The 18,318-nt window shown below is 49.2% G+C and overlaps 1 protein-coding gene across 1 annotated transcript in view; it reads left to right on the top strand.

The window, feature by feature from the left end:
* Urb1 (URB1 ribosome biogenesis homolog) overlaps positions 1 to 18,318 on the top strand; it is a 60,450-nt gene that overhangs the window by 33,419 nt on the left and 8,713 nt on the right. Inside the window, exons 21-33 of the mRNA XM_021184858.1 lie at positions 355 to 534; positions 1,776 to 2,628; positions 3,402 to 3,600; positions 4,104 to 4,290; positions 7,068 to 7,126; positions 9,051 to 9,244; positions 10,328 to 10,438; positions 10,547 to 10,610; positions 11,447 to 11,618; positions 11,875 to 11,983; positions 16,174 to 16,334; positions 16,866 to 16,977; positions 18,086 to 18,192. Coding sequence (XP_021040517.1) covers positions 355 to 534; positions 1,776 to 2,628; positions 3,402 to 3,600; positions 4,104 to 4,290; positions 7,068 to 7,126; positions 9,051 to 9,244; positions 10,328 to 10,438; positions 10,547 to 10,610; positions 11,447 to 11,618; positions 11,875 to 11,983; positions 16,174 to 16,334; positions 16,866 to 16,977; positions 18,086 to 18,192 — 2,508 coding nt within the window. The remainder of the gene's footprint in view (positions 1 to 354; positions 535 to 1,775; positions 2,629 to 3,401; positions 3,601 to 4,103; positions 4,291 to 7,067; positions 7,127 to 9,050; positions 9,245 to 10,327; positions 10,439 to 10,546; positions 10,611 to 11,446; positions 11,619 to 11,874; positions 11,984 to 16,173; positions 16,335 to 16,865; positions 16,978 to 18,085; positions 18,193 to 18,318) is intronic.

The raw sequence follows: 18,318 nt of genomic DNA, 5'->3' as shown, positions 1-18,318 counted from the left end.
CCGAGCCGTCCTTTGCCTTACTTCAGCAGAGTTAGCATTTGTATCTCAGTGAGGTGTTAGGAAGAGGAGTTTGCCTTATCCCATGCTCCTGTGAGTAGCGAGGACATGCCAAGTGCTCTCTTGGCTACAGCTTGGGCTAATCTGGGGAAGGATGGTGGGAAGGGAAGATGGATTGCCTTATAGTTCTGGAGGAAGCCCGATCTCCCGTGTGAGAGAACCTTGCAAACTCTGCATCCAAGTCTTACTTCGTTGGCCTCCCCTCCAGTTTCCTACTGTGATTCCACAGGGGCCTGGCAGTCACTACTGGGTGACGGGTCAGCCCTTCCTTGTCTGAGGGTCGTGTGTTCCTTCCAGCTGGGCAGAAGTGTGGGCCCAGCTCTGCTTCGGTCCCTCCTGGATCTCCTTAAGCAGCTGGTCATCCACGCTGAGCGGCTGGACTCCCAGAACCAGCAGAAGCTAGAGGCTGCCCGGGCCGAGGCGGATCTCTTTTTGGACATGGAGTCTGTGGCTTCGCTTGAATTGGCTACCGACAAGGTATCCCCTCCCCCCATTCAACCTGTTATCCTTTCCCACAAGGTTTCCGGTACTGGCTATTTCTGAGTTGTATGTTCACTGTAGGAAATAGAGAAATGTAGAAAACTACACCTGAGATGTTGCCAGCCATCTATAACCCGTGCCCAGGGCGAGCAGCTTAATTTGGGTTCTTTCTTTCCAATTAGTCCTTTATAGTCAAGCCAGCACTGAGCTCTTGTTTGTACCTATACCCTGAGCCTCCTGAGGACGTCAGAGGGAGGGTCAGGTAACTGTGTGCTGCTGACTGGGGCTCATGTCTGCTGCAGCAGCACTCTCCTGTTGTAGTATGCCAGGTAACTCCCAGTGGGCTTGGAGAGAAGTATGTTCTCATTTCAGTCTGACTGAAATAGGCTGCTTTCTCCCTTGACCTCCACATTGGCTTTCTGGGAGATGGATCTCTGGGCTCCGTTTGGCAAAGCCTTGTTGGAAAGGGGATAGGTTCCTTTGCTTCCCTCAGAAACAAACATGGTATAAGAAATGTGTTTGCGTCCCTGGGAGTCAGTAGGCCATCTTACAGGAATCGTGTTTGGTAAGGCTAGGAGAGATAGACCAGACTCCATCATTTTCCAGCCTGCCTGGGCTGTGGTGTGTTAGGACTTAGAATTCACCTGGGCCAGAACTCATTTCTTGGGGGCCCTTGAAAGTGGAGACAGGGTTGGCTTCAGTACATAGTTGTGCATTAGTTTCTGTCCAGCCTCCCCAGGGACATTGCCTAACTCCGACCACTCTGCCCCAATTGTTAGGATAGAACCATCCCTCCACCAGGTCTGTTCAGTAGAGCAAAGCAGCAGCGAGGCACTGACAGGCGGCAGGTGACTGCTGTTACTCCCTTGTTGTTTCTGCATGGCCATCTCCTCCGCTGAATGACAGGGAAGGCAGTTTTGCTGTCTTATGTCTGAGCTGCTGGGGAATGACGTGCTGATGACTAGGCAGGCACACACTGTCCCCCAGGCTGGTTGTCATTGTTGTGCAGGGAGTGGATGGGAGGTGCAGACACCCCAGAGGACCATAGTGTCCTGAGAGCGCCACAGTCAGGAGGTGGCAGACATGCCTGAGAGTGACATTACAAGTTGGGGTAGGACAGAGCAGGCTTACAATGTGCCCCTTGATCTGTCTCACTGAGAACACAGAACGCTTTCGGTAGCTGTGGCCTCCCTCTGGCTCTGTGATGAATGAAGTTCGCCCTTGACTTTGTCTTTCAGACGGTAGAGGAGCTGCTGCTGGCCATCCTTAAACATCCCACACTGGAGACCTGGTTTCTCGCCCTGGAGCAGAAAGCCTTGCCCCCCCACACGCTCAGCCCTATCCTTGTGAAGCTCCTAGCAGCCCACTTCAGTGCAGGGGTTCTTCAGCTACTGGTGGCAAGTTCCCCGATTCTCCATAAACTGGGCCAGTTGGGCCTTCTGGCAAAGTACTCAGAAGCCGTCACTCAAAGTGTGCTGATAGAGCTCCGCACAAGGACTCTGAACTCAGCCTCAACGCCCAAGACCCTGCCTCAGCTGGACGCCCTGCGAGAGCTGCACCCGTACATGGACGGTGTCCAGATTCGAGAAGTCACCCTGGCCCTACTGGCCCTGCCAGAGGCCCACCTGCTGACCCAGCAAGGCACACAGTCTCTTGGGAAGGAGAGACAGTTAAGCAGTCTTGGAAAGACCCTGGTACAACTGCTGGCAAGCAGCCACCAGGATCAGCTGCAGAGCAGTGAGCTACTCTGGCGCGCCGAGTATGTGCGAGGCCTGGGGGCTCTGCTCCCCACTCTGGCTGAGCATGAGCTGGACACGGTGTTCCTTCAGACTCTTCAGAAAGACCCCGTGCTGGCCCCCGTGGTCCCCGTGAATGTGCTTGAGTACTGCCTGACCCGACGGACGCAGACAGCCCTGGGCATTGCCAGCCTCCTGCTTCAGTACAGCGGTACCCACCTTGTGAAGTTTGAGCTGTGGTGTGGGCAGCCTGGTGTGGGGCCTACCTTGCAGGAGCACCTAGATGACTTCTTCCCCCTTATCCATGTGTACCTCCAGCACAGGGCGCAAGAATGCTTCATGCGGCCAACAGGAGGTATGGGAAGAGCTGGCTTGGGCAACTTACGAGTTTCCACTGGAAAGACAGAATGGTTTGCCATCTTAAACCCTGTCACTTATGTATGCGCACAGTGCAGTCCTGCTCCTTATTCTCACTGGAATCTCTAGGCTGAGAAAGATGAGACATCTTGTCCTGTCTCTTGACCTTAGGAAGTAAGGTGCAGCCCCAGGTGCCTGCCTATCCAGTCCTAATTAGAAAACAGGGTGTAGCGGGTAGGCAGGCATTGGGTGATCTGGCTGTTTCTGATTGAGCTGAGCTAACTGAAGGCTGATCCATCCCTTGTCTCATTATACTGTCCTCTTCCTCAGGGAAGTTGTTGGTGAGTTCATACTGAGTCTGGGCAGCAGGAGCCCAATTCTCTCCCTCTGCTGAGCCTCAAGTCTGGCACCAACCACCTCCAGCTTAGTCATTTATAGTGAACATAAAGTCATTCCCCTATCACTTTGTATTTGTGCCTGTGGTGTAAAGTGGTGTCCCCAGAAGTTGTTTTGCAGGGTCTAACTGGGGTGAGGTGATGTGGTTTCTGGTCTCCAGAGGGTAGAGAGGACCTAGTGTCACCAAGTGTGTCGGTAGAACAGTCTTCCAAAAAAGCACCGGGCTCTGTATGTCACCAGTGCTGAGGTGGGGAGGCCCTAGTTAACACCGAGTGGAGAGACCTGTTGCTTCCTAAAGGAAGGCTGCCATAGGCTACCTCTTGTTCATAAGTACTCTGCATTGTATATAGTGACTTCTGCTTTGTGTCTACCTAGTGTCCTCTGCTGTCACTCCTGTCTTGAAGGCCCTGTGGAGACAAGTGCGAGACAGGTTCTTTCATATCACTGGGCCTTCCAAAGATGCGCTGCATCTGGAGGCCCTGGCCCAGCTCATTCCATTTGCAAGAACCAAGGATCTGCATGTCCTCATGGACCATTTACCCAACATGCTTCGGACTCTGAGTAATCACAAGAGGTATGAAAACCAAGGCCATTGGATGGGTTTCTTTCCCCTTCTTAGTGTCACATGTCTCTTTGTCATGTACGATGAAAGTTAATGAAAAACATCTGTCATCTTATAATTAGTAGATGCAACAGCAGTTCTGACTAGAGCAGCCATCATGGCTGGAGAAGTGCATCTCTGCATGTAGATGGCTGGGACCAATGCCCAGAGAGCAGTGTTCTACTAAAGTGGTGTCCCCAGAAGTTGTTTTGCAGGGTCTAACTAGGGTGAGGTGATGTGGTTTCTGGTCTTCAGAGGGTAGAGAGGACCTAGTGTCACCAAGTGTGTCGGTGAACAGTCTTCCAAAAAAGCACCGGGCTCTGTATGTCACCAGTGCTGAGGTGGGGAGGCCCTAGTTAACACCGAGTGGAGAGACCTGTTGTTGCTGTCAGTGTGATGCTCAGTAGTGCAAGTCTCTGTGCACACAGCCCTTAGTTAGTAGTGTTGTGATCTGCTACCCTGTTCTCCTGCTGCAGTTGGATCGTGGCTGACTCTGTCTCAGCAGCCTTGGCAGAGTCAGCAGAAGAGCTGGGCTCCTGGAGGAAGACCCTTCTGCGGTCCTGTATACAGTGGCTGGCTGTGTCCTTCAGTGGCAGGGAGCCAGAAGATGAAAACACCCAGGAGCACGAGAAGTCAATGCTGGTCCGGTTAAGCGAGTTGTTGGTAAGTGTCTCTCCTTGGAGCTCTTGGCTGCATGCTAAGGCGACAGCAAACCAGAGAAGCCAAACTTCAGAGATGTGCTTCTAGCTGTGTGGTGTGAACGTGGCCCCATAGGAAATGAGAGGAGCCATGTCTAGGGGCAGAGTTGGGAGAGGAGGGCACTGAATTTGTAAGCCGTCTTTTATCGGGAGTGGGTGTTTTTCATCTACTGAGATGTTATAGTCTGTTTCTTGACTAGTCTCTTGATAGGATGAGTTCCATTAGTTAAGGCTAAGCCGGCCTGTGTTCTTAGGACAAGCCTACATAATGTATTACTGGCGTATATTGATCATAATGTCTGAGCCTTGCTCTGTGTTGTTGGATTTGATTTGCTAATAAGTTTGTTAGGAGCTGTTGCTCCGTTGTGCATAAGGAGGAGTTGTGTTTAATTTGGCTTTACTGCGATGGCTGCTTCTGGGTTGGGTAAGGCAGGCCTCATGGGATGAGTTGGGGAAAGTTTTACTGGGTTTGAAATTCAAAGCTGACACTTTAGTTTCTCCTTAACGGTTTTATAGCTACGGCTTTCCTGTCTTCTAGATTACGTTCTTTCTAGTAAACAACAACAACAACAACACGCAAACCATCTGTCACTCTTACCTCATTCATCACTACACGGTGCCCCTTTCCCTGTGGCTGACGTTAGGGTTTCTGGAGAACATGGGTTGAGCAGTTTGCTTAGGATGGCCCTTGGCTTTTCATTCCTAGTTTCTTAAGCATTGGCTCCAGTAAGCCCTTTAGTCTGCAGCTTGGTAATTGTTATAAAATTTAGAAATGTTCCATGTTTATTCCCTTTTCTTAAAGTACTCCTCCCTTTAAACTGTTTTCTTTGTTGTTGTTGTTGTTGTTGTTGGTGGTGGTGGTGGTGGTGTTTTTTGTTTTTTTATGGAAATGGTATCCCAGAAGTTAGTACTAGTTCCAGGGGTGTGGCGTGTAGCTCCCAGGCAGGTACCATACATTTGTTCACTGTAAAACCCTGCGCAGAGCTCCCGAGCTTCACAAGTGTGTTGAAATGTGGAGAGTTCTGGTCAGAGAAGTGTTCCCTTGAATGGCTACCTTAATCTAGCTGCTTGATGTTTTTATTCATGAGTTCATTACAAATCACAGTGTAGTATATATCATATATATATCGTGTGTGTGTGTGTAACTTTACAGCCTGTTCTTCTAGACTTAATTTGTTGTCACAGGTTTGTGAGATTAAAGTACCAGGAGCCCAAACGTGGTGTGACTTCAATGTGTATGCTTCAGTGTGGCTTCCCTGGTTAAGTAATAGATTACAAATATGAGAATGAGTAGGCTTTTGTTTCTTAATAGTATTCCATGTATGATGTCTGCCATCCTTTTCTCTAATCCCGTGAAAATTTGACCTTCCTGGGTTTTGTGATCATAAAGCTAACAAATATCCCTGCTCCAGTAACGGGTGGTGCGGAGCCGAGAGGTGGGGTGCTGGCTTAGTGCCTGCAGGCCCATTCGCTCCATCCACAGCCCCACCGCCACCGCCACCGCCACGGCCAGGAAAACCAGCAGAGTAAAAGCATTGAGAGACCATTCCATGCTGTTAGGTAGATGAATGTCCTAGAGATGTTATATATCTCTGCATGTATGTATTTGAGATAAAACTAAATTTAAATGTTAATGGAACTGTGTGCATGTCATGTGTGACCTGGATTTTCAGGCATTGGTTTTGTTTGTTCTTTAACATGTTAGGCTTGTCCAACAAAGCTTGCTACTGTCACCCATGGTGTCACCAGAATGAGAAACGCTAACTACTCCAGGGACCATGCAAGACTTATCATAGCACTCTTATTAACAGCAAAAATCATGGAAAGCCACCCACAGATCAACAGTGTTCAGGTTTCCCCCGCACCAGCATCTGTGGACACATTTTGGTGTTGGCAGTGGTGCTGACCTCCTAGTAAAATGTGCTTAGCATACACTGTTGTCCCTGGAGTAGTTAGCGTTTCTTGTTCTGGTGACACCATGGGTGACAGTAGCAAGCTTTGTTGGACTCAGCCAATAGTGAAGAAGGCAGAGAGCCTTACACAGTTGCATCTGTGTAAGGAAGTGGAGAGAGGTGAAGCTGTGTGTTTAGGCTAGCCTTTTCCATTTGTGCACTCCTTCACAGCCTTTGGCACTGAGGTCTCATGCATGGCTGGCCTGGTGGAGGCGCGACGTATGTGGACTGTACTTAGCTGCAGCCTCAGGGCCAGCATTGAGCCTCATGTTCCACAGACATTTTAAAATAACAAAACAAGGGATTGTAGCTCAGTGGGTAGAACTCTTGCTCAGAGTGTGCACAACTGTGGGTTCCATCAGCAGCTGTGACTAAACAGTGCTGGTAGCCCATACCTATAAACATCCCGCGGGAAGTAGAGGCAGGATGGGGACAAGTTCAAGGTAGTTCCTGGTGGGCTAGTGAGAGCTGTCTGAAAGCCCTGTCTGCTGTGGATACTTTGTTTACATTTGCTCTCACTCCTGAGTCTGTATGTGTTCATCCTTGTTTTAAGATGGTGTCCTGTCTCTGCCCTCTTAGTCTCAGCAGGAATGGCAGAGGGTGACTAGGAAAGATGCACCATAGACTGACAGACAGTAGGAGGGACAGCAAGGTTCTTTGCAGCCCTGATTCAGAAAGTTATGAGAGGAACTGGAGCTAGTTCAGCTGCCCCAGAGACTGCACACGGGAGCCCTCCGTGCGTTCAGCTCGCTGACATGTCTCCTGTGCATTCTTGCTTGCTTTTTTGTAGCATGCGGTTAAGGAGGCTGACCCTGGTGACTGGCAGCAGTTTGTGAAGACAGGACTCAAGTAAGTGAATTTCTTTTTCTTTTGCTGCTTATAAAGATATGGGTGTTCTGACTATGCGGTTCTTTCACTTGTTGTTAGAGTACCAGTCACAGAGCAGCTGTCAGCCTTGTCAGTGAGAAGAGAAACTTCTTAGAAACAAGAACATGGAAGTGGCATGCTAGTGCTTGTCTGTAATGCAGCACTGGGGGGGGGGGGGGGAGATTCACATCATCCCCAGCTATATAGCAGGTTCAAGGCCAGCCTAGGCTGAGTGAGACTTTATCTCACAGAACCAGAACCGGCTGATTAGATGGCTTAGTAGATAAAAGTGCTTGCTGCCAAGTCTGACCATGTGAGTTTGATTCTGGCCCAGGATGCACTTGGTCTTCTGGCATTTATATGCATGCTGTGACATGTGCACATCCACACTTAAACATACATTGTAAGTAAAACTGAAATGTAAAACATGTAAAGTGTAGAGATTCTAACCTTACTCAAGCATGGTGAATGTCACAGTTGTCTATATTATTCCGAATACATTTCCATTCTCCCACCTCATATTTGTCTCCCTCCAAGGCTCTGCTTATCTTGTGGTTTTCTTTGTTCTTGTGGGACTGTCGAGCCTCTGATCTTACAAATGCTAGGCAAGGGTTTTATACCGCTGAGTTGTGTGGCAGAGTGTTTCACAGCACAGTATGTCATTGCGTGCATGTGTTTGACATTTTGAACATTCATCTCGTTCTTTGTCTTTTTTTAAAACTCAGATGTTTCTAATTTAGAATATATAGACCTGAAAGTCATCACTTTTTAACCACTGAATAGAATCCCATCTTTAGACAGCACAGTTGTTTATTTAGCAGTTCTCTGCTGGTGGACATCTAGACTGTTCCCTAAGCCATCTCCACTGTTATGACCCCTGCAATGGCTCCCACATGTCTGTGGGTGCGTATTGACACCATCTTACATAGATGCTGGTCAGGGGCCTGCTGACTGTTAGCATCTGCACACGTGAGTGTCACCAGATGAGCAAAGTTGGATGAGTTTGTGCTCCCATGTGACATCACTCACACTTGAGTCTGGGTGTTTAGAGAGTCAGGAAATGATGTGTGGTGCCTGTAATCCTCGCTTTCTGATCACTCACGATATCCAGCATTGAGAGACAATGCTACAGAGGAGAAGGAAGTGAAGGATGGTTCCAGGTTCCATCTCTGCTGCTGCTCCTCCTCCTCCTCCCCTCCCCTCCCCTCTTTCTCCCCCTCTCACTCTTCCTCTTCCTCCTCCTCTTTTTTTTTTTTTTGGACCTTTTGAGACAGGGCCTCACTATGTAGCCCAAGCTGCCTCCGACTGAGCCCTCTTCCCAAGTACTGGGATTGCAAGTGTAGGGACATCCTAATAGTGCTCACACCAGACTGCAGGGACTTTTTATAGTAGGTCTGTTAGCGGGTTGGAAGGGATTTAAGACATAGTTTGATGTAGTTCAAACAGCTAAAGGACCAGGCTGACCTGGGAGGGTCCACTGCAGAGACTACTGTCCTCACACTCGTTTCTGCTGCCTGCTGGGTCAGCTCATCAGAAAGTTCTTGATGTCTGTGCCACAGAGGTGATTGGACCATGTGCCACCTAAGATGGTTTGGCCAACAGTCCTCTATATGTGATAGAGCTCCCACATGGGGTTGTGACTCCGGAAGTGTAGCTGTCTTAGTCTCTGTCCATCCATCTGTGATGTCTGTATCGTGACGACACGTCATCATGGTGCAGGTTGGTGATCCCTGTCGTGGTGTGCAGATAGGGCTGTGATTAAACAGTACAGAGCGTGTGAGCGTGTCATGGACAGTCGAGGTGATGAGTAGTGCACAGCCTGTGAAACTCGCAAGTGTGGACTTCTGCTTGTTTCCTAAAAGGTGAACTCCCTTCCTGACACACTTCCCTTTGTCTTGTCGTCCAGATTTCGGTACCATGACCTCACCTTTTTGAAGACTCTGCTCAGTGCCACAAAGCTCCTGTATGGTCCAGAAAGCTCTGGGCGCACTAAACTTGTCCAGCTTTCAGTGGTCCACATGATGCTCACCCAGCACTCTCTGTTTTTGCCAACCATGTTGTCATCTGAAGAAGAGGAAACTCCAGACAGTGGAGTAAAAGGTGACCATGCCCTCTGCCCACCGCTCAGTGGCAGTATCATCTTCCAGCCGGGCAGCGAAGTGCTTCCCCCATTTGTTTTCAGAGTGTAATACTAGAATATCTGTGTGTGTTAAACCAAGGACCGGAAACTCCTGCCACCTGTTTGGAAGGCTTTGCTGGTTTATGGAGATTGTGTTGGGGCTCATGCGGCCTTGTCAGGACCTGGTGTTAAAAGTCTGGGACTCAGGGGACATTGAGAGGGATGGGAAAGAAGAGTGGATTAACTACATTAATTTTGTAGGGAAGATTGAACCTGAGCAGCAAGGGCTCGAACTTATGGAGATAACTCATTGCTATAGTCTTCCAGAGGTTCTGAGTTCAGTTCCCAGCAACCACATGGTGATTCATAACCATCTGTGATGAGATCTGATGCCCTCTTCTGGTGTCTGAAGAGAGCGACAGTGTACTATATACATAAAATAAACAAACCTTAAAAAAAAAGTCTTTCCAGCCAAGTTTGCACTGTCTCCAACCGTGTCCAACTCAGTTGGCATGCGCTTGGTGCTCCTGAGTCCTGAGAGCAGTATAGACTGCTCTGAATGCCAGGACACAGTTCCTGCGCACTTAAAGTAACACTGTTTAGAGATGAAGCCATCACCCCCAGACTATTACACATCAGCACATGTTGCTCTCATAAACTGCTAAGCTGAAGACAGAAGATTGTTAGATGCAAAGGATTGGCACAGACAGTTTAAAAACGCACTCCACACTCCATGCAGGCAGGAGTGTATATGCTGTGTATTGTGGTGATTGTGCTGGAATAATTGGGAAGATTCTTAGACTTTAAAATCTTAGGTTTCTTTAAAATGGTGGGGTGGTAGATCCTGAGCCTAAGCTCTGTGAGTCCTAGAATGATAATGATTGTGAAGATGAGTTTATTACCAAGGGTGCCTGTGACCCTGGGAAGGTGGCTGGATGGAGGCCCAAAGCCCAGCCTTACTCAGAAAAGATTGTTGCAGCTTCCAGGGCTTGCTGCAGGGCACCCAATTGTGCTGTCCTGAGACTGTGTCTCCATGATGTTTATATCTGTGGTGTTTCCTGCAGAAACCCTGCTGGACCTGATGTCCACAGTGGTGAGGCTGTGCCCTTCTGTCTGTCAGAGCAGCCACTTTGCTGTGCTACTTGGGACCTACAGTGCCACCCTCAGTGTGCTGGGTAAGGAGGACCTGATGGCCAGGCTGTGTGGGCGGGGCTAGTGCGGTGGACCCTCTTGTGTAGTTGAGGTGCTCAGCTTCCTGAAAGTGGCCTTTATTTGCCCTCTAGACCAGAAGATTTTACTTCTCCTCCGTGCATATGAACAGAACAACCTCAGCCTCATCAGTTTCAGGTGAGTGTTGGGTTGACAGGTGGGCGTGAGGACAGGGCACTGGGCACCCCAGGCCACCCGTGCAGCCCTCACCACGGAGCAGATTCGAGCTTCAAACTCGAGGCTTTATTCCTTTTGTTGTTGTTGTTTGAAAGTTTTATTAGCATTTATATTTCCTTATGTTATATGCATGTATGCATCTATGTGGCATGTCCATGTCACAGTCACACTTGGGGGTCAAGAACAAAGCCTCCATGTAAATGTCAGCAGGAGCCAGACTCACAGCATAGCACTCGCCATGTCTCATGGGCCTCTGGAGAGCTGTAGGGGATTCTCGGGCAGCACAGAGTTGTAGGTCTATGTATGCAGGGTGGGCTCTCCAGGTGCTCAGGATCCTGAGATTGCTTTAGCCTGCCGTAGCGCTGTATACCATCATGTAGAACCCTGGCTCAGCTACGGCAGCCAGCAAGTGAGTGGCCATGCAGCTTCCCCAGGCCTTCCGTGCCCTTCTCCCTACTGCACAAAGTGTGGCGGTGGAAGCTACAGGACCATTGCACAGATTAGGTAAATTAATGCATGCTCATAGGCTCAGAGTCTGGCCACATACATCAAGAGCAGTGTGTGGATGCTGACTTAGGTTGCCATCACCAGCTGTCCCTTAGCCCTCGGCAGCACTGTCACCATGCTGGTGTCAGAAGCTGTATTGGGGATTAGGTGACAGAGCACGCATGCACCCAGAGTGGCACTTGGCATGAGCTACGTACACAGTCTTGATGGAGGCTACGTGTTGGGGTTGTTCCTATCAGTTCTATTCCCAGCAAACCCTGCAACCAGTCTGCTCTCCTGTCTGGCTCTAGGGTTCTGCTGTGGGGCCCAGCAGCAGTGGAGCATCACAAGACATGCCGGAGCCTGGGCAAGTCACTTTGGCAGCAGCCAAGCGTTGGGGACATCCTCCGCCTGCTGGACCCAGACCGGATGATGCAGACCATCCTGCACTTCCCGCAGTACCGGAGGCTGCTGCCCACAGAGGTGTGATGCGCTTTTCTCTCCCTTCCTCCTTGCCATTCCAACTTTTACAGAGGTACAGACGGACCCCAGTGTCCACCACTGAAGCTAGGTCACACTGGTCACACTGTCTTATTTGTTACCCCACAAGCTTGAAGCAGCTCTCCAAGATGACTTATCATGTGTGGGCTCCCATTTTATATCCTGCTATGCTTTGTGAGCTCTGACATGGGCTCAGCGTCCATCAGGGTGACTGCATGGATGTCTTGGATTGTTTCAGGACACAGGGGAGCCACTGGTGTTTAAGGACAAGACTGCAAGAGTGGACCTCGACAGCCTCTATGACCCCTGCTTTCTTCTCCATCTCTTTGGGGAACTGACCAGGCCAGGTGAGTGTGCTGCCTTCTACAGTCAGAGTGCTGTTTATTGTTGTCATGGCTCCCAGGTTAGTCCTGAGGCAGAAAAAACATACTTGTAGGGTGTCTGTCTGTCTGTCTATTTTAAATACTTGGCTGGGTTCTAAATCTCGGTCACAGTGGCATAGTTCGCCTTGCCATTCCTAGGTCTAGAACCCTGAGCCGATCTGCTTTCTCTTCCTTTCAGTCATTATAGGCCTTTGGTTGGTTTGTTAGTTTTTTAATTAGTTATTATTACTGTGCATAGGTTGTTGGGCATGCATACCACAGTGCACTTTGAAGGTCAGAGAACAACTTTAAAGAGTCGGCTTTGCGCTTGAGTATGACTCCCAGGCATCAAATTCAAGTTTTCAGGTTTTGCACAAGCACTTTAAGTCATCCTCTAAGTCATCTTGCCTGCCCATAGGTTTATTTAATGTTATGGTCAAGGTCTTTATCTGTACTTAATTGGAAGAACAAGGGAAATTGTCTGATTTCCGCCCCCCTAGCCCTGGAATTGAGAATTTAATTATTCTTAGTGTTGTATAATGCATTCAAATTTCAGAATTTAGATGATAGAAGAAATACTTTAAGGCAGACAGTAAAGACTTATAAGGCTTCCTTTTTATTTTATGCTTGTGTGTATATGTGTGTGCATATGTGCATGTGTGTATATGTGTGCAGCAAAGGCGCAGCGCTGTTCTCAGTCTCACTGCAGCCAGGTGTTGCTGACTTTGTCCTAAGTCAGCCTAGATTCTTCTGTCTTACTGCCCCACTGTTAGCCCTCTGGAGACAAGAACCTGTTTTCATAACCTCACCACCTCCCCTTTTTGAGTCCTTGGCCAAGAAACGGCCAGCCAAGGCTGTTTCCAGTGGCAGGGACAGATGTTTTCTCCACAGCAGATCTTATGCTAGCAGACTGGGGCTGTAGTCTGCAGCTCCTGATTCCTATCTGGCAAGGCAGCTGGCACAGCATGATCTGAGTGCCACTGCCAAGTGCCCTGTGCCCGGCTGTGAACTCGGCTCTCTATAGGACCCACTACAGCTCCTGACTGAAGATGCCATGTAAAAGGCTGAGGAACACTTGCTGGTGCCAAACCCTCTCTTCCCCAAGTTGCTTTTGGTTGTGGTGTTTCATTGCAGCAATAGACACCCTAAGACACCGAGAAAGGAGAAATGTTCTATACTATGGTTAGCCTCTTACACAAGGCATGAAGGAAAGCCATTTGGCTGAAAGGCTAACAGTGATAAACTGTATGACACAAGCCCTAAAGCATCCATAACCAGCCCTTAGCAGTGATGAAGATGAATCACAACTATGACTTCATTTAGTACACATGGCGGACACTCCAGCTAAAACCAGAGCTCAAGTTAAGGGCACACTGCTTATCACAGTCCGCTTGATGGTAAAGCAAAGACTGGGAAAACATCAATCAGGTGATTGGTCCAGTAACGTATGGAACAATCCAACAACTGCACAATTTCTAACAATTGATGAATTTTGATGCAGAATGAGAACTAAAAAACTTTTTTTTGGCGGGGGGGGGGGGGGGGGGGGGGGTGGGAGGTGTTCATGACAGGGTTTCCCTGGCTGTCTTGGAACTCACTTTGTAGACCAGGCTGGCCTCGAACTCAGAAATCCGCCTGCCTCTGCCTCCTGAGTGCTGGGATTAAAGGCGTCCGCCACCACGCCCGGCCTAAAAAAACTTTTAAAAATATCAAAGTGCAGATAAAATTAATACTGCTTTGGAGAACAAATGTGCTTAGGAGATAGCAACCTAACAAATATTCATGAATGGAATAGAGAGAGAGAACAGCCTAAACACTTAATTTACCCTCAATGAGAAGAGCTAGAACTCTGATGGCCTGGATAATCCTGGTACTCTGATGTTCTAAGACAAATGAATTTTCCACATGACCATGAGGAAAAATCGACTTCCTACTTTGTGACTTTCTCTGTTGCTCTATGGTCTTGGCTTTGTACTTAGAAAAACAGGGTTGCCCTTGGATGCTGAAAATATAAAGGCTATTTAAAAGTGGCTATAAAGGCTGTTCTGTTTTAAGAACCATCTGAATGGTGATTTTGACCTTTTAAAACCAGCTCTAAAATCCTGAGATGGCTTAGCCAGGACAATGACCAAGGATGCAACCAAAGCATGCAGGTTTAGTGTCGACATAGATGGTCCTGCAGCTCATCATTAATGGAAGTCAAGGCAGGAACTTAAACAGAACAGGATCCTGGAGGCAGCAGCTGATGTAATGCCATGGAGGGTTGCCTCTACTGGCTTGTTTCCCCTGGCTTGCTCAGCCTGCTTTTTTATAGATCCCAGGACAACCAGTCCAGAGATGCACCACCTACCATGGCCTGAGCCCTCCCACACTGATCACTAATTAAGAAAATGCCCCACACACGGGCTTACCTACAGCCTGATCTTAGGAAGACATTTTCTTTCTTTCTTTTTGCCTGTTTTTCATAGTTTCCTGTGTGTGTGCCTGCGCCGCAGGAGCTCCTTAGCTGTTACAGTAGAGCCTTGGTCAAGCATGGCCCTTGTTTCCCCAGGTTCTTTGTAGACCTCAGTCACTCCTTGGCCTCCTGCCAGTTCCCCTGCTGCTCACAAGTCATCATGCCTTCTCCATGGCATTTCTCCCTCTGTATTTGGGTTCACACCGTTTCTCTTGCAGTCTTCTGAGTCACTGGCCTATCCTTTGGTGTCTGAGATTAGTCCCAGCCCTTGTGCTTTCATGTCCAGCATCCCAGCTACCACCTCCAGAAGCTGCTGGGTCCTCATCCTCTCCATCTTTGTCTTAGCATGCACCATCTTTGCTTCAGTTTTAATGTATTACATTGACAGCATGTCCCAAGAGTGCTCATATTGGGCACTCGTTTCAGTTTGTGTCTATTAGTTCCTGATTGGGTCAGTGCCCAGTCACTCTAAAAAGACTCTTTATGGGGATCATCACCAGGTTACTCATTCTTTCAGCAAGAGAAACATAGCTCTCTTCTGAGGTTTTTAGACAGAATTCCTCCTGGGGAAAACGCTGAGTTCCCATTAAAGTGAAGCTGACAAGATAACAGTTTTGTTGGTGAGAGTCAAGCCCTTGAGCTATCTGGGATTGTTAGTTAGGGCTTCATTGCTGTGAAGAGGAACCATGACCAAGGCAGCTCTTCTAAAGGCAGACATTGAATTGGGGCTGGCTTACAGCTTCAGAGGTTTCGTCCGTTAGCATGGCAGGCGCATGGCAGCATGCAGTTAGACATGGTGCTGGAGGAGCCAAGAATTCTACATCTCAATCCAAAAGCATCCAGAAGCTGACTCTGCTCCACACTAGGTGGAGCTTGAGCACAGGAGGCCTCACAGCTCACTACACAGTGACAACACTTTCCCAACAAGGCCACACCTACGCCTCCTAACAGTGTCACTTCCCATGGGCCAAGCATATTCAAAGCACCACATGAGCCAACTGTCTTGCACTTCCTTGTGACAGTTGGCAGTGCCTTGAAGCCTCACAGAGAGCAAATGGATGTCGCCCAGTAGCTTTCCCACCCATGCCCATGCTGGGAATCACTCCATGGCCTTGTGTGTAGCTGGCAAGTTTTCTGCCACTCAGCTATGTCTTCGGCCCAGCCTCAGCAGACATTTCCACTGTTGCTTTTGGTCAAGTTTGGCGAACCACTCGAGAGAAGGAGGCTTGTTGTTTAAAGAGTAAAGAAGGCAAGGTCGCCAGGGTGGAGTTGGGGAACCCTTTGTAAGCAGGATGGGCCCGACCCCACTGGTTTGCCCTGACTGAGTCTCTCCACTTTCTGTTCCTTCTGGTACCTGTACATGGGAGGCACAGGGCTGAAGAAGGTAGAACCTGGGAGCCAGGTCCCTTGCTGTGTTCCATTCTGCTCAAGGTCTGAGATTTCGACCTTGGTAGCCCTCAGTGGTACCCTAACTTTTCTCAGCTTTAGGGGCATTTGTGGTTAGGACTGACCAGTATCTTAGAAGCAAGGTAATGTTTGCCATAGTAGAGGAAATGCTCTTTTCTAGTCTCAGCAGCTGAGGAGACCCTTGCTTCCTGTGTCCAGCCTGTGCAGCTGGCATTGAGAAGATGTAAAAGGATGTGAATCTTGATGATCTTCATGATGTACAAGAATCATGAAACTTGGATTGTGTGTTTATGCTATAATGTACTTTCTGTAGAGTTTGTGGTGGATTGTCGAAAATTTTTGGACTCAAACGCCTTGGGTTTAACTGTGGCAGCCCTCAGCAGCTACGACCCCCAGATGCGAGCTGCGGCCTACTATGTCCTCGCAGCCTACTACTCACACCTGGAGGGAGCTCGCTTCCGGGAACAGTCCCAAGTGAGTAGGGGATTGGAGACCTGTGGAGACGAGGGTGCGGCTTGGGGAGAGGGCCGTCACCCTGGGCAGGAGAGTTTACTACAGGGTATGGAGAAGTTATGAGTGAAGGGGTGCCGCTAAGGCACAGCCCTTCTTATCAGGAGGCTGCCCTCCAACCCCAAGGCCCAAGGAGCATGGGGAAGGCTTCCCCTGAACAGTGTTTTCTTGTGGCTAGACAGAATGGCTTCCTTCTGTTGATAGTGTCTTTGGTAAAGGAAGCTGTCACACACTGTCTGACCCCCCCAGGAACCCATACCCCATGGTGGTGGAAGGAAGGGGCAGAAGTTTCAGGGTGTGGTATTAGGCTTCTCTCAGCCCATGGTGCTGGCCTGCTCCTAAAAGAAAAGGCAGAAAGCATCTCTGACAGGAAGGTTCACAGTGTCTTTGCTGCTGTGGCATCCTCTTTGTCTCCAGGGTGGAAGGAGCAGGCTCTCCCTGCAAAGCCGGGACAAAACGGACCCCTTCTGAAAATGCTTCTTTCCCTCTGCTCAGGTTCTGTACCTGCTCGATGTTGTCCGCAATGGGATTAGAACTCCAAACCTGAGGCTCCCTTTCACCGTGGCCCTTTTCATCGCCAAGGCAGCCGTGCAGATCTTGAAACCAGGTACCCTGACAGATTCTGGCTGAGAAAAAGACAAATGGTGCTGTGTAGTCCACTCTGGAAGTCAGTCCCTCGGGGTTCTTACCTGTCCAGTAACCCCTGCCTCTGGGGTTGCTGTGACAGGCATCATGCACTTCAGAGCCCTGCAGGTCTCCTGATGACACTGCCTCCCTGAACGATGCGTAGCAGGGGCTGTGCTATATGTGGTCCCCAGTCCTCTTCTGAAAGGCACAGAAGTGACTATGTGGGTTAGAACGCAACTCCTGAGGGAGGGACAGGGCCACCTCAAGAGGACACGCAAGTAACAGGGCTTGGTTCACCAAAGGCCTTGTCTGGGGTTAATCAGGAAAACACGGTAGAAGATTGGTACTGTTGGAGACCCCAGGGCTCTGTTTGTCTAACAAGGTCATAGTCTCAGCTGAAGGAACAGCCCCAACTGATTCTCCACCTCCTTGGCAACTGTGGTCCCTAGGGGAGCATGTCTCAAGCTCTCACTTAGCATGTAGTCAAGTTGCTCTTAAGAGCCAGGCATGCTGGTCACCCGTTCATGTCATTTATGACAGGTTTTCCTGCCTTGGAAACTTAGGGAAGAAGCAAAATAATTCTCACTTTGCTGACTTTAAAAAACCTGTTAGGAAAAAATGCTGCAGAGAGGAAATGTTTGTGGCTATAGTCACCATTGAGTCTGTGATGCCTGGGTATAGCTGTCCACAGCAGTTCTTATGCCACAGAGAGTCTGTGTTGGGGACTGGTGGCATCCTAGCTGAACTTTGAGACTGTAGCAGGAAGAGCTGGTATATGTCCTCCCTGCCTTGTGTTCCAGAGCCTTCCTTCTGGGTCAGCTCCTTTCTAGGAGAGGCTAGCGTGGGCCCTGTGCTCTGTCTCTGTGGCCCAGGAATGGTATCTAAAGCATGTGGGAGATCCTTGTGCAGGAGTGTTCTCAGGTAGCCAGTCACATCCTGCTTCTCAGGGACGAGTGATCAGGAGGAGGGTGCAGAGCCTCTGCTGGGTAGGGGTTTATGTCCAGCTTGCTGAGTGACCCCATCCCCCAGTTCATACACTGCCAGGCTGTCCCATGAGGCTGTCAGTGACCGTGTGTCTGTACTCTCAGAGGAGCACATGTACTGGAAGATCAGCAAGTTCCTGCTGTCACACGAGAACTTGAACATGGACAAACTGCCAGGCTTCTACCAGTTCTTCTACAGCTCTGACTTCCAGGTATTGGTCCCCAGAGACTCCTCAAGAGGTGTGCTCAGCCACTATATCTTCTGCTTTCTTGGTAATACAGCTTACTCCCCAGTTCCATTGCACAAACAGTGCAGAGCAAGGTCAGAGACAGGAACC

The sequence above is a fragment of the Mus caroli genome, chromosome 16 (assembly GCF_900094665.2).
Source record: "Mus caroli chromosome 16, CAROLI_EIJ_v1.1, whole genome shotgun sequence".
Classification (NCBI taxonomy): Eukaryota; Metazoa; Chordata; class Mammalia; order Rodentia; family Muridae; genus Mus; species Mus caroli.
Note: the sequence above shows the minus strand (reverse complement) of the source record. Positions and strands in the feature narration are given on the sequence as shown.